The sequence below is a fragment of the Eschrichtius robustus genome, chromosome 11 (genome assembly GCF_028021215.1).
Source record: "Eschrichtius robustus isolate mEscRob2 chromosome 11, mEscRob2.pri, whole genome shotgun sequence".
NCBI classification, from domain to species: domain Eukaryota; kingdom Metazoa; phylum Chordata; class Mammalia; order Artiodactyla; family Eschrichtiidae; genus Eschrichtius; species Eschrichtius robustus.
The window spans coordinates 113,940,413-113,962,235 of NC_090834.1; the positions used below are offsets into that span (position 1 = coordinate 113,940,413).

At 67.8% G+C, this 21,823-nt stretch overlaps 1 protein-coding gene across 7 annotated transcripts; it reads right to left on the minus strand.

Moving 5' to 3' along the window:
- Positions 1-1,800: 1,800 nt before the first annotated feature.
- Positions 1,801-21,744, minus strand: TSPAN4 (tetraspanin 4). 7 transcript variants are annotated; one of them, XM_068554391.1, is made up of 9 exons: positions 21,639-21,744; positions 16,778-16,873; positions 13,602-13,681; positions 5,830-6,021; positions 4,462-4,536; positions 3,471-3,572; positions 3,240-3,371; positions 3,065-3,148; positions 1,801-2,276 (listed from the first exon to the last, which is right to left on the minus strand). In XM_068554391.1, exons 3-9 carry the CDS (start codon positions 13,662-13,664, stop codon positions 2,208-2,210), a joined length of 717 nt encoding a protein of 238 aa, XP_068410492.1. In that variant the 5' UTR covers positions 13,665-13,681; positions 16,778-16,873; positions 21,639-21,744; the 3' UTR covers positions 1,801-2,207. The 7 variants fall into 7 exon arrangements, with proteins under 7 accessions (XP_068410492.1, XP_068410498.1, XP_068410493.1 ...); XM_068554397.1 differs by lacking the exon at positions 21,639-21,744 and adding an exon at positions 21,301-21,613; XM_068554392.1 differs by lacking the exon at positions 21,639-21,744 and adding an exon at positions 20,326-20,625.
- Between the last annotated feature and the right edge of the window lie 79 nt (positions 21,745-21,823).

Sequence of the window (21,823 nt, forward strand, 5' to 3'; positions counted from 1 at the left end):
GGCACCTGTCCCAAGGGAGAACCCTGCTGCTCGTGGTGGGGCTGGAGGTCTGGCCTCGTGGCCCCCCAGCGGCAACTAGGCTGGCTGGCGGCAGCCCACCTGGACACCCCACTTCTACCAGCGTGGGCTTCAGGCGGGCACTTGGGATGGTAGGTCAGATGCCCCCCCCCCCACCTGCCTGTGCCAGCCTGTCTCCCCAAGGCCCTCAGCCCCACGCTGCCTGCTGCACCCCTGGCTGTGGTCCCAAGGGCAGGGCTGTAGGCCAGTCCCCACAGCTTCAAAGGCCGGGTCGGGAGGGGAGCAAGGAGGCCGTCGCACCGGGAGTGGGCGCTGGGCTGTGGTGCGGGGCGGTCTGCAGGAGTTGGGGCGTGAGGGGGCAAGGCCAGTTGTGGGCCCACAGCGTGCTCGGTGTCTGTGGACGTGCAGCCAGCTGGGTGACCGGATGCCGGGTGCCTGGGAGGTTCCTCAGCCTAGGCTTGGAGGACGGGGAAACCAGCGAAGGGGGAGGGGGCCTGGGAACCCCACAGCGGCGCGGGCCAGCGCGTGGCAGCAGGCAGGGCTGGCCCCGGGTTAAACAGGCCCCGCGTGTGCCACTGGGATCTCAGCAGAGCCGGGGCTGCCGAGGCAGCTCGGGGGCCATGAGAGAAGCTGAGTCGGGGCTGGGCGCGAGGGTCTGGTGCCCCAAGTCTGCGCCTGAGACGCGCGGGGATGACCGAGCACAGGCGAGCAGCGGCTTTCACCGAGCGGAGCTGGAGAGGTGCAGATGGGGACCTGGGCAGAGGGCAGAGGGCGCTGGCAGGGCTGGGGGGACGGCCTGGCTGGACTCTGCTCACTTCCTTCCTGCTTGTTTGCCGTGGTGCCTGAGAACGGTTTGGTTTTGGTGCTTGAACCGCTCGCTAACTCTTGTTACTTCTGCTCGAACGGTCCCCGGCCTTCTGGTGGCTTCCATGGAGTTGAGGACTGGGGAGGCCAGTGGGGCGTGGGGTGGGGGTCCAAGGGCCAGGAGGGGCCGGGCACCCTGGTGGTCTGGGTTGCACCGGGGTCAGTGTCTGGCTAGGCATCACCAGGCAGGTCTGCCACACAGCAAGGATGCAGAGGGGGTGGGGCCACAGGGCCGGCAGGCGTACGGGCTGGAAACAGAGTATGGGGTGCCATTTGGGGGGTCAGATGCCCCACAGCTAGTGAGGCCCTTGGGAGGGGCCCATCCCCCAGCCTGGACCCCCAGACCCACCACCCTCCTCACTCCCCATCAGTCGTGTCCTCAGGAAGCCCCGCCCCACCTTTGAGGTGGTTTGACGCAGTTTGAGCAGTTTGACCGTTTCTCTGATTCTGGGCCTTGTGACAACTGCTTCGCTGCCAACAGCCTACTTATTTGCAAAATCCGTGAGTGACACTTAAGGGACAGAGTTCCCAGGAACGAAATAGGAATAGAGAACAGGAAAGATGGAGCTGAGCTCCGCTTTGGGAGGACAGCCCTGGGGGAGGGGGAGGCCCTGAGGCTGGATGGGGGCCCCCCCACGTCAGGAGAGGGGTGTCCGCAGCACGGGCCGTGGGCGGGTCACTGAGGCTCAGGGCCGTTCTCCGCCACGGCTTTGAGCCAGCCTCACTGAGGTTCTCTTGCCAACCTCTGCGAGCGCAGGGGCCGCCGTCTGTCTGGTCAGGGAGCTCCCCCTGCTGGGCCCGCGCACATCCCGGAGCCCCACTCGGGCACCAGGCCGGTATCGGTGGGCAGAGGACCCAGGGCCACACAGGGCCTGTCTGGTGTGGCCCCCCCGGGGTCAGGGCAGTGAGAGACACGGCTGGGGGGCTGCTGCCCACACAACTTTATTAAGACGCACGCAGAGCCGGCCCTGGCCCCGCTGTGGAATGTGGGTGGACGGGGCTGCAGACCCGCCTCGAGCACCAGGACCAGTGGTCAACCCCTCACCTCCCACCCCAGCCCCCTGCCCAGGACAGGGCTGCGGGGGAAGACACTGCTCTGGAGGACGGCCGGGTGTAAGAAGCGCCAGAAGCCCCTCCTGGCCCCAGCCCCGGCTGCGCTCACAGGCCTGGCTGGGAGCCCCGGGGGCTCTGGCTGCCTGCTCCTCCCGTGCCCATGCCTGGGCTGGTGAGAGGTCCTGTAGTGGGAGAGGCAGGTGGGGACACGGTCGTCTCCCCAGGGGCGACGTCCTTCGGCAGCGAAGCAGGGGTGGCAGGCAGCTGGCAGCCTACGCGCAGTAGGTGTCAGCCTTCACCACCTGGCAGTACATCGTCATGGCGAAGGTCAGGCCCAAGATCTGTGGGGAGAGGCAGGGCTGGGCAGGGCTGCTCCAGGGGCGACAGCCCGCGGCAGGCACCCCAACCCCACACCACAGCTTCCCAGGTGGCCTGGAGCAACCCTTCCCTGGGGAAGCCTCCGGCAGGGCCTGCCCCCCACGGGCCCCTTGGTGTCAGCCCCAGACCCGCCTTCCCTTTGGGCTGGGTTTGGCCACCCTGGGCTCTGCTGGTGGTCTCAGGGCCTACGGGTTCCAGGCTAGGCCCCCAGCAGCTGCCCTCTGCCTCTCTGTCAGACTGCCATCATCCCTTAGGGAGTGTTTGTCTGGGACCCCTGTCTGCACCCCAGAAACGGGGGCTGCCCTGACACTGCTTGACCTCGAGCTCCCCCAGGGTCCTGGCACTCGGGTCTTGCATGGGGGTTGGGGAGCAGGGGCGGGCTGGCTGGACTTCACACCAGGGCCTGGGCCGCCCACCTCACTCTGCACTGGGCAGTCCTGTGACCACCGCCCACCACGGCCACTGGGCAGGGCCTGCAGGAATAGGGCTGGCACGTGGGCCCTCAGCAGCGGCATCCGGTCTGTGCTTCCGTCCACGAGGAGACGGTAGGGCCCTCTGCCCAGGAGTCCGGGGCGGCCTGCCCTCTGAGGCGTCCGAGGCCACCTCCCCACGGACATCGTTCCTGACTATCCCCTGTGAGCCCCACCTCCGCGTGGGGACCCACACTCCTCTGCTGCTTTGTCCTTGGGCTCAGGGCCTTCACACAGGTGCTGGGGAGCCGGGGCCGGGGCTGGGGTGGGTCCCCGCGTACCTGAACCAGTGCCGTGCACAGCCCAAAGACGCCCACGGCCAGCAGGTTCTCCTGGAGCCACACCTTCACCGTCTCGTAACACGGCTGCAGGAAGAGCAGGCGTCACGGGGGGGGGGGGGGGGGGGGGGGGCTGCGAGGCCGGCCCTCCACCCGCAGTCCCCGGGGCCAGGCTCACCGCCTTCCACCAAGTGCCGGGCGCGTGCAGCCCGCAGCTCTCGCTGAACTCCAGGCAGCAGGAGTCGGGCACGCGCGTGGCGTTGTAGACCTCGAACCAGTCCGTGTAGCTGGAGACCCCGCAGCAGCGGAACTGCGGGAGGGGTGGGCTGGGACTGCGCGCGGGAGGGGGGCACGTCCCCGCCCCGGCCACGCCCCCCGCCTACACGCCCCGGCCACCCCCCCGACTCACGTCTGTCTGGATGATGGTCCAGGCGTTGGTGAGGCCCACGTTGCCCGGGGTGCCATACAGGTGCAGGCCCTTCTTCAGGTCCTGCTGTGCATAGCTGTCGATCTGCAGGACAGCGGGGCCACCCAGCAGCCAGCTCCACCTACCTCGTCCAGAGCCCCGCCCGCCCCGGCCCCCTGTGCCTTCTGTCCCCCTGCCTGCAGTCACCTCCTCCCAGAAGCCCCCACCAGGCTCTGGCCTTTGCCCCAAGGTTTCCCTGGGCCTCCCGCGGTGCCGAGCACGGGATCCAAGTCAGACACGTCCGTTAATGTACAGAGGGAGACGGTCGGGCACAGAAACCCTTGGGGCCGTGTCTGCACAGACCGGTTACAACCCACACGGCTCCGTGCTGCCAGCCAAGAGCGCCCAGATCTTGGTTCCTAAGAGCATTCGTTCTCCAATGAAGGAACCAGGCTCCCTGGAGAAACGGCCGATTCCAGGGCTGGGGCGGGGAACCCCCAAGATGGGCCTGGAGTGTCTTCTAGCACCAGAGAGGAGGGAGGTGCTCTGAGGGGCAGGTCAGGGACGCGGGAGCCAACTGAGAGCTCCAGCCGCCGAAGCCAAACAGGATGAGCAAAAGACAAGTCTTGGAGTATAACCCAGAGAATAAAACACACGTAAATGAGCCCTCGCTTGTGTAAATGAACAACTGTATGGGAGTGGGGGATGGGAGATTTTTCCCCTCCAGCTGACACGCAGCTGAGACAGGAGCAGGGGACCCAGCCCGGGCCACCTGGGAGCTCAGAAACCTTCCGGAGCCTCCAGGCCTGGCCTCCTGGGGTTGCAGTTAGAAGCACACCCACGGCCCGGGTCCCAGTGTCTGTGCACGCAGAGCTGGGGGTCCCTGGCCTGGGTTCTCAGCCCCTCCTGCCTCCTCGCTGCCCACAGCACCTGGCCCTCGCTGGTGGACAGGGTGGAGCGCCCACACCCACACCCGCAGCGGGGGCAGCGGTACCTTGTCAGTGTAGGCGAAGAAGAGGATGGCGAGGGAGGTCTCCAGCAGGAACACCAGCAGCAGCAGCACGAAGAACTGAGGGCGAGGAGGCAGCCTCAGCGAGCCGGCCCCCCCCCGCCCCCGCAGGCAGGGCCGCAAACCTCAGACGCGTGCCCCCAGCCAGGCCTGCAGCCTGGAGACCACCAGGCCCCTCGTGCTGCCCCACCTCCCTCGGAACCCTCCCGTCTCCATCCCAGGGGCCGTCATCTCTCGCCCGACCTCTGAGCACAAGCCTCACACCTTGAAGCACACGTGTGTGGCCCGCGCCTGTGTCCTTGTGATGGGCAGCCAGGTGGAGCGATGCCCCAGGTGGCCCCATCCAGGGAGTGGGTCCAACTGCAGTGACCCCCAGCCCCCAGGTCACATCCCCAAGGGCAGCCGGGGGGGCAGTGCCCTCTCAAGCAGGACCAAGCTGGAGAAGCCACCACCCCTGACTGCTCAGACCGTTCACAGGGTGGCAGACTCCACTCGGGCACCCCCAGAGGCACAGCCCTGGCGCCATGACCGGGCTGAGCAGTGGAGCCTGCCGGCACCTCCTTTCCCGCCACGTCGCTCCCCAAGAAAGGAGGGCGGGGGGGTGGGGCCAGAAGCCAGGGTAAGTGGGGCACACCGTTCTTTGAAGCCCCACTGGCCCCATGGGGCCCCTGGACAGAGTGGGGAGAAGGGACAGGGCCAGGGGAGCGGGCCCGGTCCTCTCCTGGGGTGCCCGATCTTGTCCCCCCTCAAACCTGGGCCCACGCTGCCCCAGGAGGCACCAGCCTCCGAACTCCAAGTCACCCTGTGGGAAAGGCCAGGGTCGGGGCCCCGGGGCCCCACCCACACCCCAGCTTCCTCCTTCGTCCAAGGGGCCGAAGCCACACCCTACCCGCTGCTCCGAGGGGTCCAAGCCCCGACGGGAACATCTGGAACGTGCTGGACACTTGCAGAAGCTGCACAGATGGGGGACGTGCCCTCTGAGACCCTCTGGAGGCCCCACCCGTGACAAAGTCTCCATTTGAAGCAGGTGATTTAGGACCTGGGTGGCCGCCAGAGGCCTCTGTGCTGGGCACACTAATAGGTAGGGAGCCCGGCCCAGGGATCATTTTCCTCCATTATCTGTGATTAACGTTCCCGCCTCTAAATCCATCTCCAAAGCTGAGGGTCCTGGGGGGCCAAGAGGGCTGGGACAGGAGCTGGAGAGGGGGTCGTGGGAGAGGGGGTCTTGGAGGAAACGGAGGGGCCCTGCCCGGCACACGTGTGGGTGGTGTCCGTGTCCGTCAGGGGAGGCCTCCCCCGCGCACCGGCCCCCCCACCGCGTCCCGCCCGGCGTGCCCCTCCCCCCGGACTCACGGTAAGCAGAAGGCATTTGTTCTCCTTGATGGCCCCGATGCAGCCCACAAAGCCGATGGCCATCACGAAGGTGCCGGCGACGATAAGCAGGTTGGCGGCCGACAGGGACGGGAAGGAGGAGGACAAGGTGGCGAAGTTCCCCTGCGTGGCCGCCAGCCAGATGCCGACGCCGAGGATGCCGCAGCCGCCCAGCTGGGCCCCGGACAGGGCGAGAGGGACAGCGGGAGCAGGAGGTGAGAAGCCCACCAGACCCCTGTGGCAGACCCCGGGCACCCTCGCTGCCCTGCTGACCTCCCAGTCTTGTCCTGTTACCCGGGCTGGATCCCCCCCAACACGCCCTCGGCCCCAGCTGTCCCCTAGGAGGTGCAGTCCCTCGAGCCCCTGCTGGCCCGCTCCCTGGCCCCCTCCCCTCGACTACTGGAGCTTTTATTGAACTTCGTAATTGCTCATTATCACAAAAATCGATTAGAACAGGAGGAAGAGGCAGAGAAGGGCAGGCGGTGATGAATCCGGGGACGGCTCTTGGCCTCGGGGGACAGGGGCGAGCCAGTGCGGCCGCCGAGGGCGCTGTGGCTCCAGCCCCCGGGGCTCTGAGCCTCTGGGTCGTCTCCAGATGAAACGGGAGCACGTGTCCAGGGCCGGGCTGCGGGCGGGCAGCCCCACACATGGCTGACCAGCCCCTGGACCTACGGCAACCTGGGCTTTAGGAGACCACCTGGGGACTGATGCCTACGGGCTGGCAGCCCTGGGGGCCCTGCCCCACTCAGAACTGGGCAGCACATGGGGCCCCGCACCCCCCGGGCCCAGGAGCCTCCTCGACATCTGGCCTTGACCCTGGCAGGGACCCCCCACCCCGGACTCGGGCCGGATGGGCCCTGAGACCCCTGCCTGAGGAGACTTCCGCCTCCCCGCCCCCACCAGCAGGCAGCCCTGGCTACAGGGGTGGGGATGGGGGACGCTGCTCTGCTCTCACTAACCCACCGGGGAGCACACACCGTGCGTGAAGCCGGGCCGGCAAGAGACTGCAATTATGGGGCGGGGGGGCGGTGGTGCAGCTCCCAGCCCAAGAGCAGGGGCAGCCGCGGGGTCCCCGAGGGGTGGGCGGGCGCCAGGGGCTCTGGCCCAGGCCTCCTGCTGGCGTCTAAGGTCCCTCTGGGCCTCGCCGGGGCTGGCTGAGTGGGCCAGGAGAGCCCCCGGGCTGGAATGATAACCCCCCATGGGGGTCCGGTCAGCTCAGGGCAAACACAGCGCTCCTCTCTGACCCCCACCCCATCCCTCTTTGCACCTTCCACCAAAACAAGAGCTTCTGTCTAAAAATTATAAACCACCCACTCTGGATGCTCCTGGCTGAGGGTGGGGCCTGGGTGGCAGCGCTAAGCACCCCAGACAGGACGGGGCTCTCGTGCCCCGGCCTGTTCATCCTGCCCATCTGAGCCCTCCTCGGGGCGGGGTGGGGGCTGCAGCTCTGGGCGTGTGCCCGGGGTGGGGGGCGGTGGCGAGGGGACCAGCAGCCAGGCTGGGGACACTGGCAGCAGGTGACGGCCCAGAGGATCCAGCCTCACCCCAGAGCTGGGCTTGGGCACAGCCCCAGGTATGGTGGGGCCTGCTGGCTGTACGGAGATGTGTGTGCCCCCCACCTGTGGGATGGGGATGACCCCCGTGTGGCAGGCCCCGGCCAGCGGTGCGGGGACAGCGCTGTCCACGGTGCTGACCGCCGGCAAGGCCACCGTGAGGGAGGCAAGACCGGCCACCAGCGCCGCTGGGCACCCACACCTGCCCAGGGCGTGCCATGATGGGACACAGAAGAGGCTGGGGCAGGTGCTGGCTCCCTCAACCCTCCCACCCGGCCTGCAGGTGAGGAACGGGGAGCCGAGGGGCCGTCCCCGGTCTCAGGGGCGCTCCGAGGACGCCGGGGTAAGGCTGGAGCTGGGAGCAGCCAGCGGGGCCCTTGCAGACCTGCGCAGGCAGAAAGGGCTCCCCTGGCCTCTGGCCGGGACTGGGGCAGGGGAGGGACCCTGGGGCAGGGGAGGGACCCTGGGGCAGAGGCCAGGGAGGGTGAGCGTGGGGGCAGCCTCCCCTTGGAGGGAGCTGAAGTCGGGCCACTCTGGCTGCAGGAAACAGCGACCGGCCAGGCTGTCCTGGGCCCTCACCCAGCCCACACACGTCCGTCCCCTGCAGAGCCCAGCAGCGCCCCCTCTGGGAGGGTTACGTCTCCGGGCTGAGCCCCCAGGCCAGGGCCCCGGCGGGGTGGGTGGGGCTGCCTCTGAGCAGAGAGGAGAATTGTTATTTAAAACCAAACGGCTGCCCAGATGGCTCTGCCTTCAAGGGCGGCGCGGATGGCTACTGTCAGCAGGAAAATGAGCCCCTCCGAGCTCCCTGGCCCCGTGGGGACGCGTGGAAGGGCACGGGGAGGACACCGCGGCAAAGTTGCTGTGGAGGCGGCGGGGGGGGGGGGGGCGTCCGGGTCGGGGGTATCCTGGAGGGGCTGGGCGCTGCCCCCAGCCTTGGTGCAAACAGACTTCTTCAATTAAGACCCCACAAAGCATCCTCACCTCCAGCTCCGAGATGGCAGGAGAGACACCCGCCGGCTGTCACCCAGGTGCTGCCGTCACATGCACTGTGACGCGGACACACAGCCCACGTCCCTCACCATCACACAGTTTCACCCACAACACGCACACACGTCACCGACATGCTGCCCCGAAGCCCCAGGCGCCCCCTGTTCAAGCACATCCAGTCACCAGAAACTCAGCGCTAACGGGATGCATGCACGTGGCTAATAAAACTACCTGTAATTTAGAAACTGTTTCTGCGTAGGCAGCTTTTAAAACATTTTCCAGGAAAATTACAGCCTCCGAGTACAGGAGAAGATGGGCCCTGTTAGACCCAGACAGAACATCAAACTCAGGACAGGTGGGGCTGAAGTCCCGGGAAGGCTGGGCACTCCAGGTCCCTCCCAGGACAGGGCGGCCGGGACTCCACCCCACCCTCCCCGTGTCCCACGCTGCACCTCCCCAGCCCCGCTCATCGCTGCCTGGGCCAGACAGAGGCCCAGGCGGGGCCCAGGAGCAGACCCCAACCCCACGACAGCCTGGGAGAGGAGCCCAGCCCACCCATCGGGGTCCCCCATCCCTGCGGCCGCCAGGGCGCACACCCTGCCCACCTGTCCCCACCGGAACCCAGCCCATCGCCTGGCATGTTCTCCCCACTTCCTGCTCTTTTCTTGTCCACACATTTTGGGGGCTGGCCTAGGTCTTGGCAGGTGGGGCCACTTGGTGAGGCCCATGTGGGGAGGGTGCCAGCCGGCCCTCCGCTGCTGCCCCTCCAACCACATGGCTCAGGGTGGCAGATGGCCGGGCAGCTGGCCAGGTCCTCGGAACGGGGTGGAGGGCTGGGTGCCCACAGGGGCCAAGCCTGTGTCCAGAAGCCCCTCCCCCGGCAGCCTGCACAATCTTGGGGTGGGGGCTGGGCATGGTGGGGTGACACGCCCCTCCCGGCCAAGAACAGCCACAGGACACGGGGAGAACCCATCTCTATGAAGTTCAAGAATGGCAAAATTTATCCCCTGTGCCAGAAGTCAGGTCTGCAAGGGCCCAAGGCAGGGGCTGGGGGGACTGAATGCAGGGGCTCAGGGACCATCCTGGCTGGATGTCGTTCCCCAGGTGACATCTCCTCAAGCTGTCCACTGAAATCTATGCAACTGACTGTAATTAGTTTCCTTAAACTCCAGCAAGCCCCACATCCCCCCAGGCTCCAAGATGAGAGGACTGGCTCCGGCCCATCAGGGAGGAGGCCCCACTGACCAGGGACCCCCTGAGGCTGGTGTCCAAGGAGGAGGAGCGGTGCCCTGCCAGGGCAGCCGGGGAGCAGACAGGGGGCAGGGCCTCGGATGGGGAGGTGGGGCCGGGCCCCCAGGCCTCTCCCCTGCCCCCTGCCCCCTGCCCCGCTTAGTGGCTGAGGCCACACCTCTCTGCCCCAGACAGAACTCCCAGGGCCCCCGACCAACTGCTGCCACCAACTTCCTAATGGGAGTGGGACGATTCCGAAATGGACGCTCATGCAGGGCCAACATCTTGTGGCATCCTGACCCCTGACCTGACCAGGACGGCCAAGGACCCCCGCTTCGAGCTGCCCACCCACCCCGGCTCGGGGTCCCCAGGCAGCAGGACCCCCACTGCCCTGCCCCACCCTGTTGCAGGAGGAAACCGGAGCCAGAACACACAGACGCCCCCAGCACCTCCAGAAGGCTGGGGCCAAGAGGAGCCACGGGGTCAGGTCTGCAGGTCCCCGGCCCTGCACCGTGACCTCCAGCAGGGCACCCTGCATGTGCCTGTTTCCCCGACTGCGGCGGGGCTGGGGGAGGTGGTCCCCCAGCCCTGCACAGCCCTTTGCCAGCATCTTCCACCAGTCTCAGGGCGTCTTGCCCAGAGGCCAGCGACAGCAGGCCAGGCCTCGGTCTGTAGCTCATCAAAGGGGAAAACCAAGGCCCCCCTGTGGTGCTGCTGGGGAAACTGAGGACCCCAGGAGGGCAGGACTTGCCCGGAAGCCTGGGCGGCAGGCAGGGCTCAACCCCCAGCCCAGCCACACACACAGACCCTGCCCACACTGCAGGGGGAGGCGGAGCAGGGAGGAGCCCAGAGGCAAGACCAGGAGGCATCCCCGCCAGGGAAGCAGGGCACCAGGCCCTCAGCTGGGCAGATGCGGGCTGGGCTACACGGCTGAGGCCTGGGTGCGGCCCCCCGGCCACGGAGCCCGGAAGCACCTTCCCCTTTCAGAGCCAGCCCTGCCTCTGCCCAGGACCGCCCCAGACCAACAAGACCACCCCTGGGGCCACAGAAACTGCCCCTGGGGGAGCCCTGAGCACCCACCCAGAGCTGGAGAGGGGAGGGAGGGCACCCCAGGGGCGGCTCAGCCCCCGCCCCCGCACACAGCCCTACTCACCGGGAGACACCGCTGACCCAAGGACCCCGGCCCGAAGCGGCCCACCACCTGTGCACGCCCGGAGGAGGGCAGCTGTGTCCCCAGTGGCGCTGTCCCTGCCCCGTGAGGGCCTGGCTGCCGCAGGAGGGCAGGTGGAGGTCTGGGGGTCGGTCGGCACCTGGGCCTCTCCTCCCCTGGGTGCCCCGGCTGCCCGCCGGCACCTTCTTGGCTCCCCGTCTCAGGGCACCCGAGCTGCAGTCCCTGGTGACAACGGGCGGGCGTGTTTCCTCTCCCGAGATGGGCCAGTGACCCACAGGCCACGCAGGACCAGGACAGATGCGTGAGGTCTTCCAGCCCTACTGGTACCCGAGGCTGGAGGCCTCAACCCTGCCCTTCCAGAAGCCCCCAGGGAAAACCCGGCAAACAGGGCACACAGAGCCAATTAACTTCAGAGCCCGCCCCTCCCCCATCCTCAGCCAGGGGCGCTGCCGCACTGGGGACCGAGGGGGAGGGGTGGGCTGGCGTGGCTGGAGGAGGCGAGCTTAGGCCCGGGAAGAGAGATCTGCCAGGCGTGCAGGGGCCTAACGGGGCCAGGTGTGGGTGACAGGGCCTTGCGGGGGTCTGCCTGTGGACAATGGGGGCTTTGAGGTGACTCCCGAAGGAAAGGGGTGCCTGGCAGGGCCTGGGGGCAGGAGGAAGCCACAGGGAGGTCAGTGCATCTTGACCTCCAAGCAGGTCCACGGGCCGGGATCCTCATTCCCACTTCGCCTCAGCTCCTCCCAAGTGGGAAATGGGGGGGGACCTACCCCTCCTGCGGGGACTCCGCACCCCCAGACAGCAAACGAGCCAGGCTCCCGGGGAAGGGGTGCTCTAGCCCCACCCCACCCACCTGCAGCCTCTGTCACCAGCAGCAATGGCCTAGTTGACACCTGCACAGGGACCGGGGGGGATGGATGTCCCGCCAGCCTCTCGACCATGCTCACCACCCCTGGCCTCAGCGTGTTTCCCGTGGGTCCCCGCTCTGACCCCCAGGCCTCGAACCCCGCTGGGCACCAAGGTGGGGTGTGGAGAGGCCAAGACAGCACACTGGCAGGGGCCCAGTTTGCTTGGCTGGGGAGTGTAATTGGATAATAAAAGGGAACTGGATTTTCTAGCCCAGGAGGGGATCCCAGGGGGTTCCTGAATTGTTCTTTCCTGGGCTGAGGACGTCATCCACGGCAGGAATCAGCGGAGTGCGTCCGCCCTGCAGCTGGTACGGAGGCTCCTTCAGGGTTCACAGGGCAGACACAGTTCGGCCTGGGGGCCCATTAGGGTGGGCTGCTCTCAAAGCACAGGCCCCCTCGAGGGGCCCCCTCTCCTTTTCCGGGCAAGCAGGTACCCGGGTCACTGGGGAGGTCAGGGAAGGGGAGAAGCAGGTCCTGCCCACCACCTGGGACCATCCCCCACACCCACTGCCCATCCCCCAGTCAGTCCACCACCCTCACTGCTCCCCACCATCACACCTACGGCTGCCAGCTCTGGTCACACTGTCACCTGCAGCCTTCTCCTGTCACACTGCCTAAGGCACACTGACCCTGCCAGCAGCGCACCGCTCACTACACTTGCGCCCACTGCATCGGTCAGTGTCCCCCGCCAAGAGAAAACAGTCACCTCTGCACATGCCTGGGCACAGCTCCAGCTGTACCCACCTCTGCTGCTGGATCCTGGTCTCTCGGGAGGCTCCTCCGCTCTGGGCCCGGGCCTTGCCCCTCCCAGGAGCCCCTTGCAGAGAACAACTCTTCGGGTGACTGCCTCGGGAGGGGGCAACTGGGGCAGGAGCCTCCCAGGCTGGCCACCCCTCCCAGCGACCCTCCCACTTCCCAGGCCAGGGTCCAGGAGAGAAGGGATGTGCAGAAATGCGGCCCCGGTTTCTGAGCATTTCGCCTTAACTGGACCTCATGCAAATGAGCTTACAATTGACAGCCTCCTTCTGGGGTCCAGAGCCCAGGCCGGAGCGAAAGCCACGCCCCCTCACTCCCAGTTGTGGCAGAAGGGTGGGAGCAGGAAGTGACCTTGGCATCAGCTCTCCACCAACCCTCCCCCAGCCCAGCCAGTGGGGCCCAGGCCTGGCCAGGCGTGCTCCAGTTGGTCAGGTGTGACACCTGCCACAGCCCAAGCCCAACACCCTCCCTGCCGTTTGGGTCTGGGTGGCAACTGTGTCCTCCAGTTTGGGGGGACGGGGGCCACCATGTAGCGCCAACACCTCTACTCTGGACACAGGCACCTCCTCTGAGCAAACCCAACCCACCTCAGCGAAAGTTATGGAAGCCCCGGTCTCCTGCCGACTGCTCATCCCTCCCAGGGTCTGGTCCAGCCGGAGGGCTCACCCACACACCCTCCCTCTCCCTTCCCTGCTTCGGGAGGCTGGGGACCGTCTCCCCCACCCCCCGCCCAGCCCCTCCCCAAGTGCGGTCCCTGGAGCCAGGGAGGCCGGTCTGCCGGGGAGGCGAGTGCAGAAAGGACATGGTCTGCGCCCACGAAAAGGGAGAGAAGGGGCCGGAGGGGAAGGCACCAGCGGCTCAGCGCACGGACAGGGGCTCACACCCGGTAGAGGCCAGGCGCAGGGCCCCACGCCGACCTGCGGCAGGTGCGGGACACGGCCGGTCTCAGGAAGAGACAGAGAGGGGAGAGGACGCGGGGCGGCCGCCCAGAGTGCAGAGGCCCGGCGGACCCCAGCGGCACCGGAAACCCTCCCCAGGGGCCGGTCCAGCCCTGGCCCCCGGCGACCCCAGGCACACCCCCCAGTCTGCGTCGCGGGTGTCTTCCCCGCATTCCAGCGCGAGCAGCGACCCCGGGGCCCCGCCGCCACTCACCCAGAAGAGCAGGTTGAAGGCGAACATGAGGTACTTGACGCCCTGCAGGCAGCCGCGCGCCATGCTGCAGCGCTTCAGCTCTAGGAGGAAGATGAAGGACAGGTCCAAGTAGAAGACCACGTACTTGTTGCCCTTGGGCGACGTGTAGCGCGCCTGGGCCGCCTTGGGGCCGGGGTTGGCGTGCAGGCCAAAGAAGGGGCCGCCGCGCGCGAAGCCCGGCTCCTTGCCCGGCGGCGACGGGCTGCGCCGGTACGTGGACTCGTCCGTGCTCGAGCGGCGCATCGCGCGGGGCCGCCGGGGCCGCCCCAGGCTCCGCGCCCCGGCCCGCGCTGGCACCAGGCGCGCCGCTCCGCTCGGACCCGCGGCGGGCCCGGGACACCGGCCGGCCCGCCACAGCCCCGGCCCCGGCCCCGCCCCGCGTTCGCCCGCCCGCCTGCCCGCCAATCCGCGCCGGCCCCGCCCCCGCGCGGACACCCCCCCCCCCCCCCCGCCCGCCCCTTCCCCGCCTCGCCGCCCCGCCCCGCGCCGGCCAATCGCAGCCCCGGGACGGTGTCCCCGCGCCGCCCTCGGCCCTCGGCCCGCGCCGGCGCCCCTCGCTCTCCCCTCCCCTTCCCCGCCCGGCCCGGGAAGCGCGGTAGGGGGCTACGGGCGGGCGTCCAGGCAGCTCTCAGCCCCGGGTGCGACAGCCCGGGCCTTGCCCCGAAGCCGCAGCGCGCCGGGACCCCGCTGCCGGCTGGGCTCTGAGGCCTCCGACCGCAAGCGAAACGCAAAGCGCTATGCAAATGAGGGGTGACCCAGTTGCTGTCTGGTGGCGACTAGCGGCAGCTCCGGCCCCGGCCCCCGGCCCAGATCGAAGTAGCGCGGGGAATGCAGCTGGAACCCACCGGGGTGCACACTCTCCAGCGGCCCACCCTGGGCTGAGCGAGCGCTGCGCGGGGACCCCAAAGCTCCCGCAGCTCACATAGGACAGGGGTCAGCCTGGGGGATCCAACCTGGGGGGCGGTCCTGGGAGAGGGAGCAGAGTTGCGGTTTGAAGGACAAGCCCCTCAGAGGGGCCAGGGCGAGGGAGAACAAGCGAGGAGGGTGCTCTGGGGCACCCTGGGTGCCCAGAGGGTGGGTCACTCTGCAAGGCATAAGGGGAGGTTTTCAGACTTAAAGGGAGGGGCCGGACACACAGGAGTGCAGGAGTCATCACTGGGCACCCAGAGACAGGCCGCATGCAAGGCTGGCGGCCCACTCCAGGCCCAGAGTTCACGCAGGCCCCCCTGTCCTCCTGCCATGGTCCCATCTCGCTGGGCAGGGAGCAGGCCCGGCCTCACCGGCATGTGACATGTGCCCGTGACACATGTCACACAGGACCCCCTCTCTGGTTTGACGCTCTGCTGCCACTGTCTTGAAACTCTCCATGATTTTTGACCAAGAGGCCCTGAACTTCATTTGGCACCAGGCCCTCCCAGACACATCCACACAAGCCGGGTGACAGGGACACATGATGCTCCAAGGCCCCTTGCACCGGCGGTGTGGTGTGCACACGTGCTGCCGTGCAGACAGACAGGCGCCAGGAGCAGCCTAGAAGTCACAGTGGGGGAGACTCCCCTCAGCTGTGCCTCCACAGCCCACCCACTGGTGGGGGCCCTGGGGTGTGTGGGGAGGACCTCAGCATGGGGCCCAGATGCCTCCTCCCCATCTGCCCTGGGCCTCTCAGCTCAGCAGGGGAGCCAGGCTTGGGGGAGAGTGGCCGCAGGCCTGGATGCACCCCGCACCCTGGACTGGGTCTTCCCAGTCACTGAGGCCGCCCACTGGTGGCGTCCACACCATAGGATGGTCCCAGAAACTGAAGTCCAAAGAGGGAAGGACTCGCCCAAGGTCAGCAGAACTCAGATGGGAGAAGAGAGGAAAAGAAGTGGGGGAATAAGAAGGAGGAGGAAGGTGGGGGCGGGGGAGGAGGACTGTCAGTGACAAAGTGACAGATTGAGAGATTGAGAGGTGCCTGAGGTAGCACGTCTGGGGGACGTCTGCTGGGCTGGGGGCCCAGTGAGGTCTGGCAGCCCTGTGGGGCCCTGAGGACCACTGCACCAGCCCTGCGCTGCCCCCGGCGGGCTCTGAGGAGAACTGCAGCTCAAGCCCCCAGGGCGGTGTCCTAGCAAGGTCCTCCCTGAGCCCAGCTGGCCCTGGCAGGGAGTGGGGACAGGAGAGCCCCAGCGTCCCTGCCCTGCCCACATGCCAGCCAGCCTGGGGCTTCCCACAGTCCCTCCACCCTGTCCTCCGCCAAGGATTCTTTGGCGTGTCTGGACCCCTGGAAAGGGATACAACGGTGACCACGCACCAGGAGCCCAGTGGAGAAGTGAGCCTTGGAGGGCCCCCATCTGGGCCCTGTAGAGACCACTGGCCGCAGCTCTGCCCAGAGAGCAAGTGGCAGCCGGTGACCCCTGGAGATCCTGGTGAACTCCAGCAGCCTCTGGCTACTTTCCCTTGGCCCAGCTCAGCCAGCCCCACACGCCCAAGCCAGGGATGGACACTCAGGGCCCCGAGAGTCACAATGCATGAGAGGGCCTGCGCTCAGCATGCACACTGGACACAGGAGGGCTGAGGAGGGCTGAAGGATGTGTCTGTCTCCCCAGCCTGGCCCCAGGGCAGGGCCTCTGAGGACAAGGGTGGGGTCCTCCCCCCGTTGCCCGTCCTCCGCTTCATCACACTGCAGCTCAGGGCAGGGGTGGAAGGCCGGCCTGCGTTCCCACGATGGGGCCCAGCACCCAGGCTGCCCTCTCCCCCACCTCACTCAGCCAACACCATGCCAACGCCCCCAAATTCCTGCCAAGCCCTCTCCTGTCTCTAAAACCTGTACCCATCACCTCAGGTGAGCCTGAGTCTGAGCTGAGATTAAACCAGAAAACCACCAAGGATGCCAGGGACGATGGCAATGAGGACGTGAGCACATCAAGGCCACCAAGTGGGGTGCTTCCCAGCCAGCCCAGGGACCTGTCCTCAAAGTCCAGCCGTTCCTCCAGCAGTGGGACCCCGGTGAGACATGCTGAGAGGGTGACAGCTGGCTGGCTCAGCCTCGGTCTGTCCCGGGACCAGGAGAGTATCCAGCCAGCAAGGCCCTTGGGCCAGGCGTGGGGGAGACCAGGAGGCCACCCAGCGCTGCCCCCACTGCCCCACGGGCCGCGACGTACCTGGGCTTGTGGCAGGGAAGAAGGCAGGCGGTGCCCAGCGCCCCTGAAGGCCGGCCAGGCGGCAGGTGAGCAGTCAGCAAGGCCAAAACCGGAGCTCTGTGGAAGGAAGACGGGCAGAACGGAGGCCGTGCCGCACCTCATCCCCAGCCTCTGTGGGGCTCTCCACTCAGGACCGGGTCCCTGCAGGGGCAGCTGGGGGCTGGGTGGTGGTGCACTCAGACTCAGGGGACCAGAGCACCAACCAGCGGCCCAGACCAGGGGGCTGCATCCCCGCCCTCTGGTCACTCAGCCTTCTGAGATGCCCTGGCAGACACAAGAGTGCCCACATGGGGACGTGCACACAGAGGACACACATGTCCAGAGATGTGGACACACACGCGGACTGAGGGCCATCCAGCCCCCAGCGGTCCTGGAGCCCTGAGACCAGCTGGCATTGTCCACTCATCCCGAGGTGCTCTGCACCCCACGCCCTCCTGGGTTCCCAGCAGACAGATGCCATGAGCCACCAGCCTTACGCTCTCCCCAGGGAGCCAGCAGGCGATGCCTCACACGGGGCCCATGGATCTGCCGTTGGCGCTCAAAGGGGGATTCTGTCCTCCCCTACCAGCCAGGGATTGCGTGGGGGGGGGGCCCCAAGCTCACACGCCCCGCCCCTCACACCTCACCCCTCAGACCAGAGGCTCCTTGCAGCCTGGGGGTGGGGCAGGTGTCTTTCCAGCGGCCCAGGGGCAGGAGGGGACAGCCACACTGGCACATGCCCACCCCCTCACAGCCATGCCCTCGTGGGCAGCCCACTGCCAGCCGGTCCACTCACACCCACACCTGGGGCAGACATGAAGCCACTGAGCGGGTGGAGGCCCCGGCAACCTGAGACCTGTCCCTTCATTTAGGGGGACGAACGGCACCCACCACGGTGGGGCGAGGAGGCACGTGGGCCCAGGGTCCGGGACCCCCCCTGCCCCCCCAGCAACCGCTGTGCCTGGGAAAGACGCGTCCGTGGAGGGGTTTCAGGCCCAGTGACACATCGAGGGCAATGAGTGGGAGCGATGTGCCCCTCCCATGTTCTTTGATGAACCCCCTCCCCAGGAACTGAGGGGCCCAAAGCCCATAGCCACACCGCAGAAGCAAAGGACCACGCATCGCAGCCCACCACCCTCCAGGCCCAAGGCTGCGTCTGCACGCCCCGCACCCCCAGACCCGGGCGTCGGGGGGACGGGCCTCCCCGTCAGGCCCTACTGGGCAGCTCCACCAGCACCCCTCACGGCCGCCCACCCTCCTGGCCCCCACCCCAAAGGCACCCCTGGACCCTCCAAGAATAACCTCCCCGCCTTCCGGCCCCCACAGCGCCCCTGCATGAGTCCGGGGCCCCCAGCCCCATCTCGGGCAGCCCAGGCACAAGCCTGCGGTCAGGGTATGGGTGCAGGGCCCGACAGCACCGGGCTGGCTCTCTCCCTCACCCAGGCCCAGCCTCCTCCTCCAGGAAGCCTCCTTGCCCCACTCCCTGCTCTGGGCTTCCTTTGAGCACAGGTTCCGACAGGCCTGCGTCCCCCGGAATGGCACGTGCAGCCGGCAATCGGGATGGGGCTGAATGAGAACCCCATGACAGACCCTCCCGCAGCCTGCCAGCCCTAGGCTGGGCCTTCTGAATTCTCCGGGGCCCCAGGGCGGGGGCAGGTGGGGACCCTGGGGGAGCGTGAGCCACACGGAGGTCATGGGTGCCTACCTGGCCAGACCAAGGTCTAACTCAGAGAAGGACCTCCCCGAACGCCGAAACAGAGCTTGCCCCGGCGGCCTTGGAGGCCTGGGGTGGGCGGGCAGCTCCCAGTGGCGTGGCCGCCCTGAGCCTCAGCAGCGGGCCGGCCCGGAGCGCACACCCCAGCGGGCAGCGCGGGGTGGAGAGCTGAGCCGGCCCGCCCACCCCGGCCCCCAGGCCAAGCCGGCTCTGAGGCGGCTTTGAGGAGCCAGGAGGGCCCCGCCAACACAAACAGGCCCGTGGTGTCGGCCTTCCTGCTGCCACTCCGGCCCGCACACCCTCCCACCTCCCCCCACCCAAACTGCAGCCCCTGGGGCTGGGAGACACCCCCTCCAGGGGCGGGGTCCGCGAGGAAGAGGCCGCCGAGGGGCCCCCAGGCTTTCCCTGGGCCCACCGAGGCCAAGCCCAAGCTCAGGGCCCTCCCCTACCAGCCTGCAGCTCCCGCGCACCCCAGGCCCCAGGAACACCCTTCTCCGGTGCCCACAGTGTACGCGCCCACCTCAGCGCTGACACCCCCCCCCCCGCCCCCTCCTGAGCGGTGCCCTCGGGGAGCCCCATGTGGGGCCAGGCTGGCAGACGAACACATGATCACGTTCCCAAAGGCCCTGGGCCCGGCCTGTCCACAGGGTCGTTAGGCTGGGCCAGCTCAGCCTCAAGCACGCCTGCAAATACCACCACTCTCGAGGCCCCAGCCCCCAGGGCCCAGAGGGTTACCATAGGTGCTGCAGGCAGGCGACCCCGTCGGACCCTGGGGAAGCGTCCGAGCACCCCGCTCACCCCACCGCGTGAGCACGCGTCTACCCAAAGCAGCCGGGGCTCCGGGCTGAGCCTGGGACCCCCAGGCCCACACAGCCAGTATGGGGACCCTCCAGCTGGGCAGCGTCTGGTTCCACCCACGCTTCACAGATGGGGAAGCGGAGGCTGTAATCCAGGACCAGGGGGCAGGGTCAGCTGACTCCCAGCCTGTTTCCAGGACAACACTCAGGGCCAGAGGTTCTCGGCAGCTAAAACTTCAATCACTGATTTCCCCTTGTCCCCTGCCTGCCCTGAAGTGACCCTCCTCTAGCAGGAAACAGGGCTCTTGGGTTCCAGACCACATGTGAGTCCAGCCCTCCCTCCCTGTGCCCCCGCCCCTGGGGGCAGGACACCGCATTCTCGGAAAACCAGCGCCTCACTCTCCCTGCCCCACCTCCGGCCCTTCCCAGAGGTCTGGGCCACATCTGTGCTCACACCCCACTGCCCCTGCAGGCAGGCCTGGCCCCGCTACCCCCGACCCCGTGTGTTGGGCTCCCGGGGCGCCCTCCTGCCCCTGCCCACCCTGAGGAGAGCCAGGTCCGTGCCCCAGCCTGCCCCCCCCACACACACACACGAGGGGGCCAGCCGAGCAGGGGGCAGGGCTGACCTCTGAGGCTCCTCTGGGTCCTCAGGTCTAGCCTGTCCAGGCCTGAGCCAGGGCAGCGTGGAGACGGAGGGCCAAGTGCCCCAAGGGGCCTCTGTGCACATGTGTGTAGGGGGCCTGCACACAGGCAGTCACACTGCTCCCCGTGGCCTCTCCTGGGAAATCAGGGAGCTGGAGGGAGGAGACTCCCCCCAATCTACACACAGCTCTCAGAATTCCAGGAATGTCAGCTTGGCTCTCGGGCCCCTCAGTCTCTGGGAGTAAACAACTTCTGGGGCCAGAGCAGGGTGAGGCGGACCATGGGCCCCTCCTCCAGGAAGCCTTCTGCCCACACCCGCTCCTGCTCCCGAAGAGCTACCCAGATGGCATCCCAGATCCCTCCCCTGTTTCCCTCACCTCCACAGGTGCGGCAGCCTCTACAGCTGAGCCCGGTTCCAACCCCAGGCCACTGTGACTCAAGGCCACTGCCCCGGCCGGGGACAGGATGTGTCCCGTCAGCCTGGGAAGGGGGGGCATTGGGCAGGGAGGTGGCCTCTGCTCGTGGCTCCGCACGTGGCAGGGTGGGGGATGGCAAACGTCACTGGGGAGGCTGTCAGGGCCCAAACTTCAGGCGGGCAGAAGCTCTGATCAACCTCTCCAGGACCCTGGGGACCCCCATCTCCCTGCCCCTCAACTAAATCCAGACTCCGTCACCCACCTTGAGAGGACTGTCAGGCCCCACCCACCCCAACCAGAAATCCAGATGTCCCAGGCCAGCAAATGTGCCCAGACTCTGCATAGGTGCCTAGGTTACAGGGGCCACTGTGAGACACATCCACCTTCCTCAGCCCAAAGCTCACCTCCTCCAGGGAGCCTTCCCTGCTTCTCACGGCACACAGCCACAGGATCGGGGGGCTCACCCCAGGCCATCTCCAGAGACCCAGCCTCCCCTCCCTTTAAATCCTTCATGGCTCCTGCTCCATCACCTCCAGCTCCGACACCTACTCCGTCCCACAGGTACAGCCTCCAGGCCTCAGCCCGTGGGTCCCCTTTGCCGGTATCTGTCCTGCTCCTTCACACACACTCGGGATCCCTTGTCAAGGCTCAGCTCAAAGGACACCACTTCCACGACGACCCCCTGACCACCCTCCCGGTCCTCAGAGATCCGACGCTCCCAGATCGCAGGCGCCCGACTCATCAGAGCCTGGCCTGGGACGGGTGCAGCCAGCCCCATCCCGCACCCCCTCGCAGCCCCTCCCCCGGGAAGAAGGCAGGAGGGACAGGGGCGAAGCGGACCGAAGCGGCGCTGGGGGTTGGAGCGGCCAGCTGAGCCCGCCACCCGCCGGGTCACTCGCACCGCGCCCTCCCGCCGTCAGGGATACGGGCAACTACCGGGCCGGGACCGTTACTGTGGGGGCAATCGGGCTGGGCGGCGACTCCGAGGGTCCTCCAAACTCAGCGCAAAGACCCCCGAGTGTCCACGGGCAGCGGCTCCAGGTGGAGAGACCCTCCCCCCTTCCTGGTCCCCACTGGCCGCCGGTCGGCCGCTCTCCTCGCCCGCAGCGGGGTCGCCGCGCCCCGGCCCGGCCCGGCCCGCAACTTGTTGCTGAGACTCGGCTCGGGCTCTGCGCTCGGGGCCTGAAATTCGCGCCGGCTCGGCTTGGGCCTGGGCCCGGCTCGGGCGCGCGGGCAGCGGGACCCGGACTGCATCCCCGCCGGGGGCGCTATACCTGCGGGCCGTCAGCTCGTCGCGCAGCTGTCAGTCATGCGGACACGAGAAACGCGAACGCCGCCGCCGGGCCCTTACGGCCCCGCCCGGACGCCGTAGGCCGGGATGTACCAAAGTGGCAGGCGGGGGGCGCCGCCTGCTCCTGCCGCGGCCGCACGGGCCTCGGAAACTCGTCGCGGAGGAAAG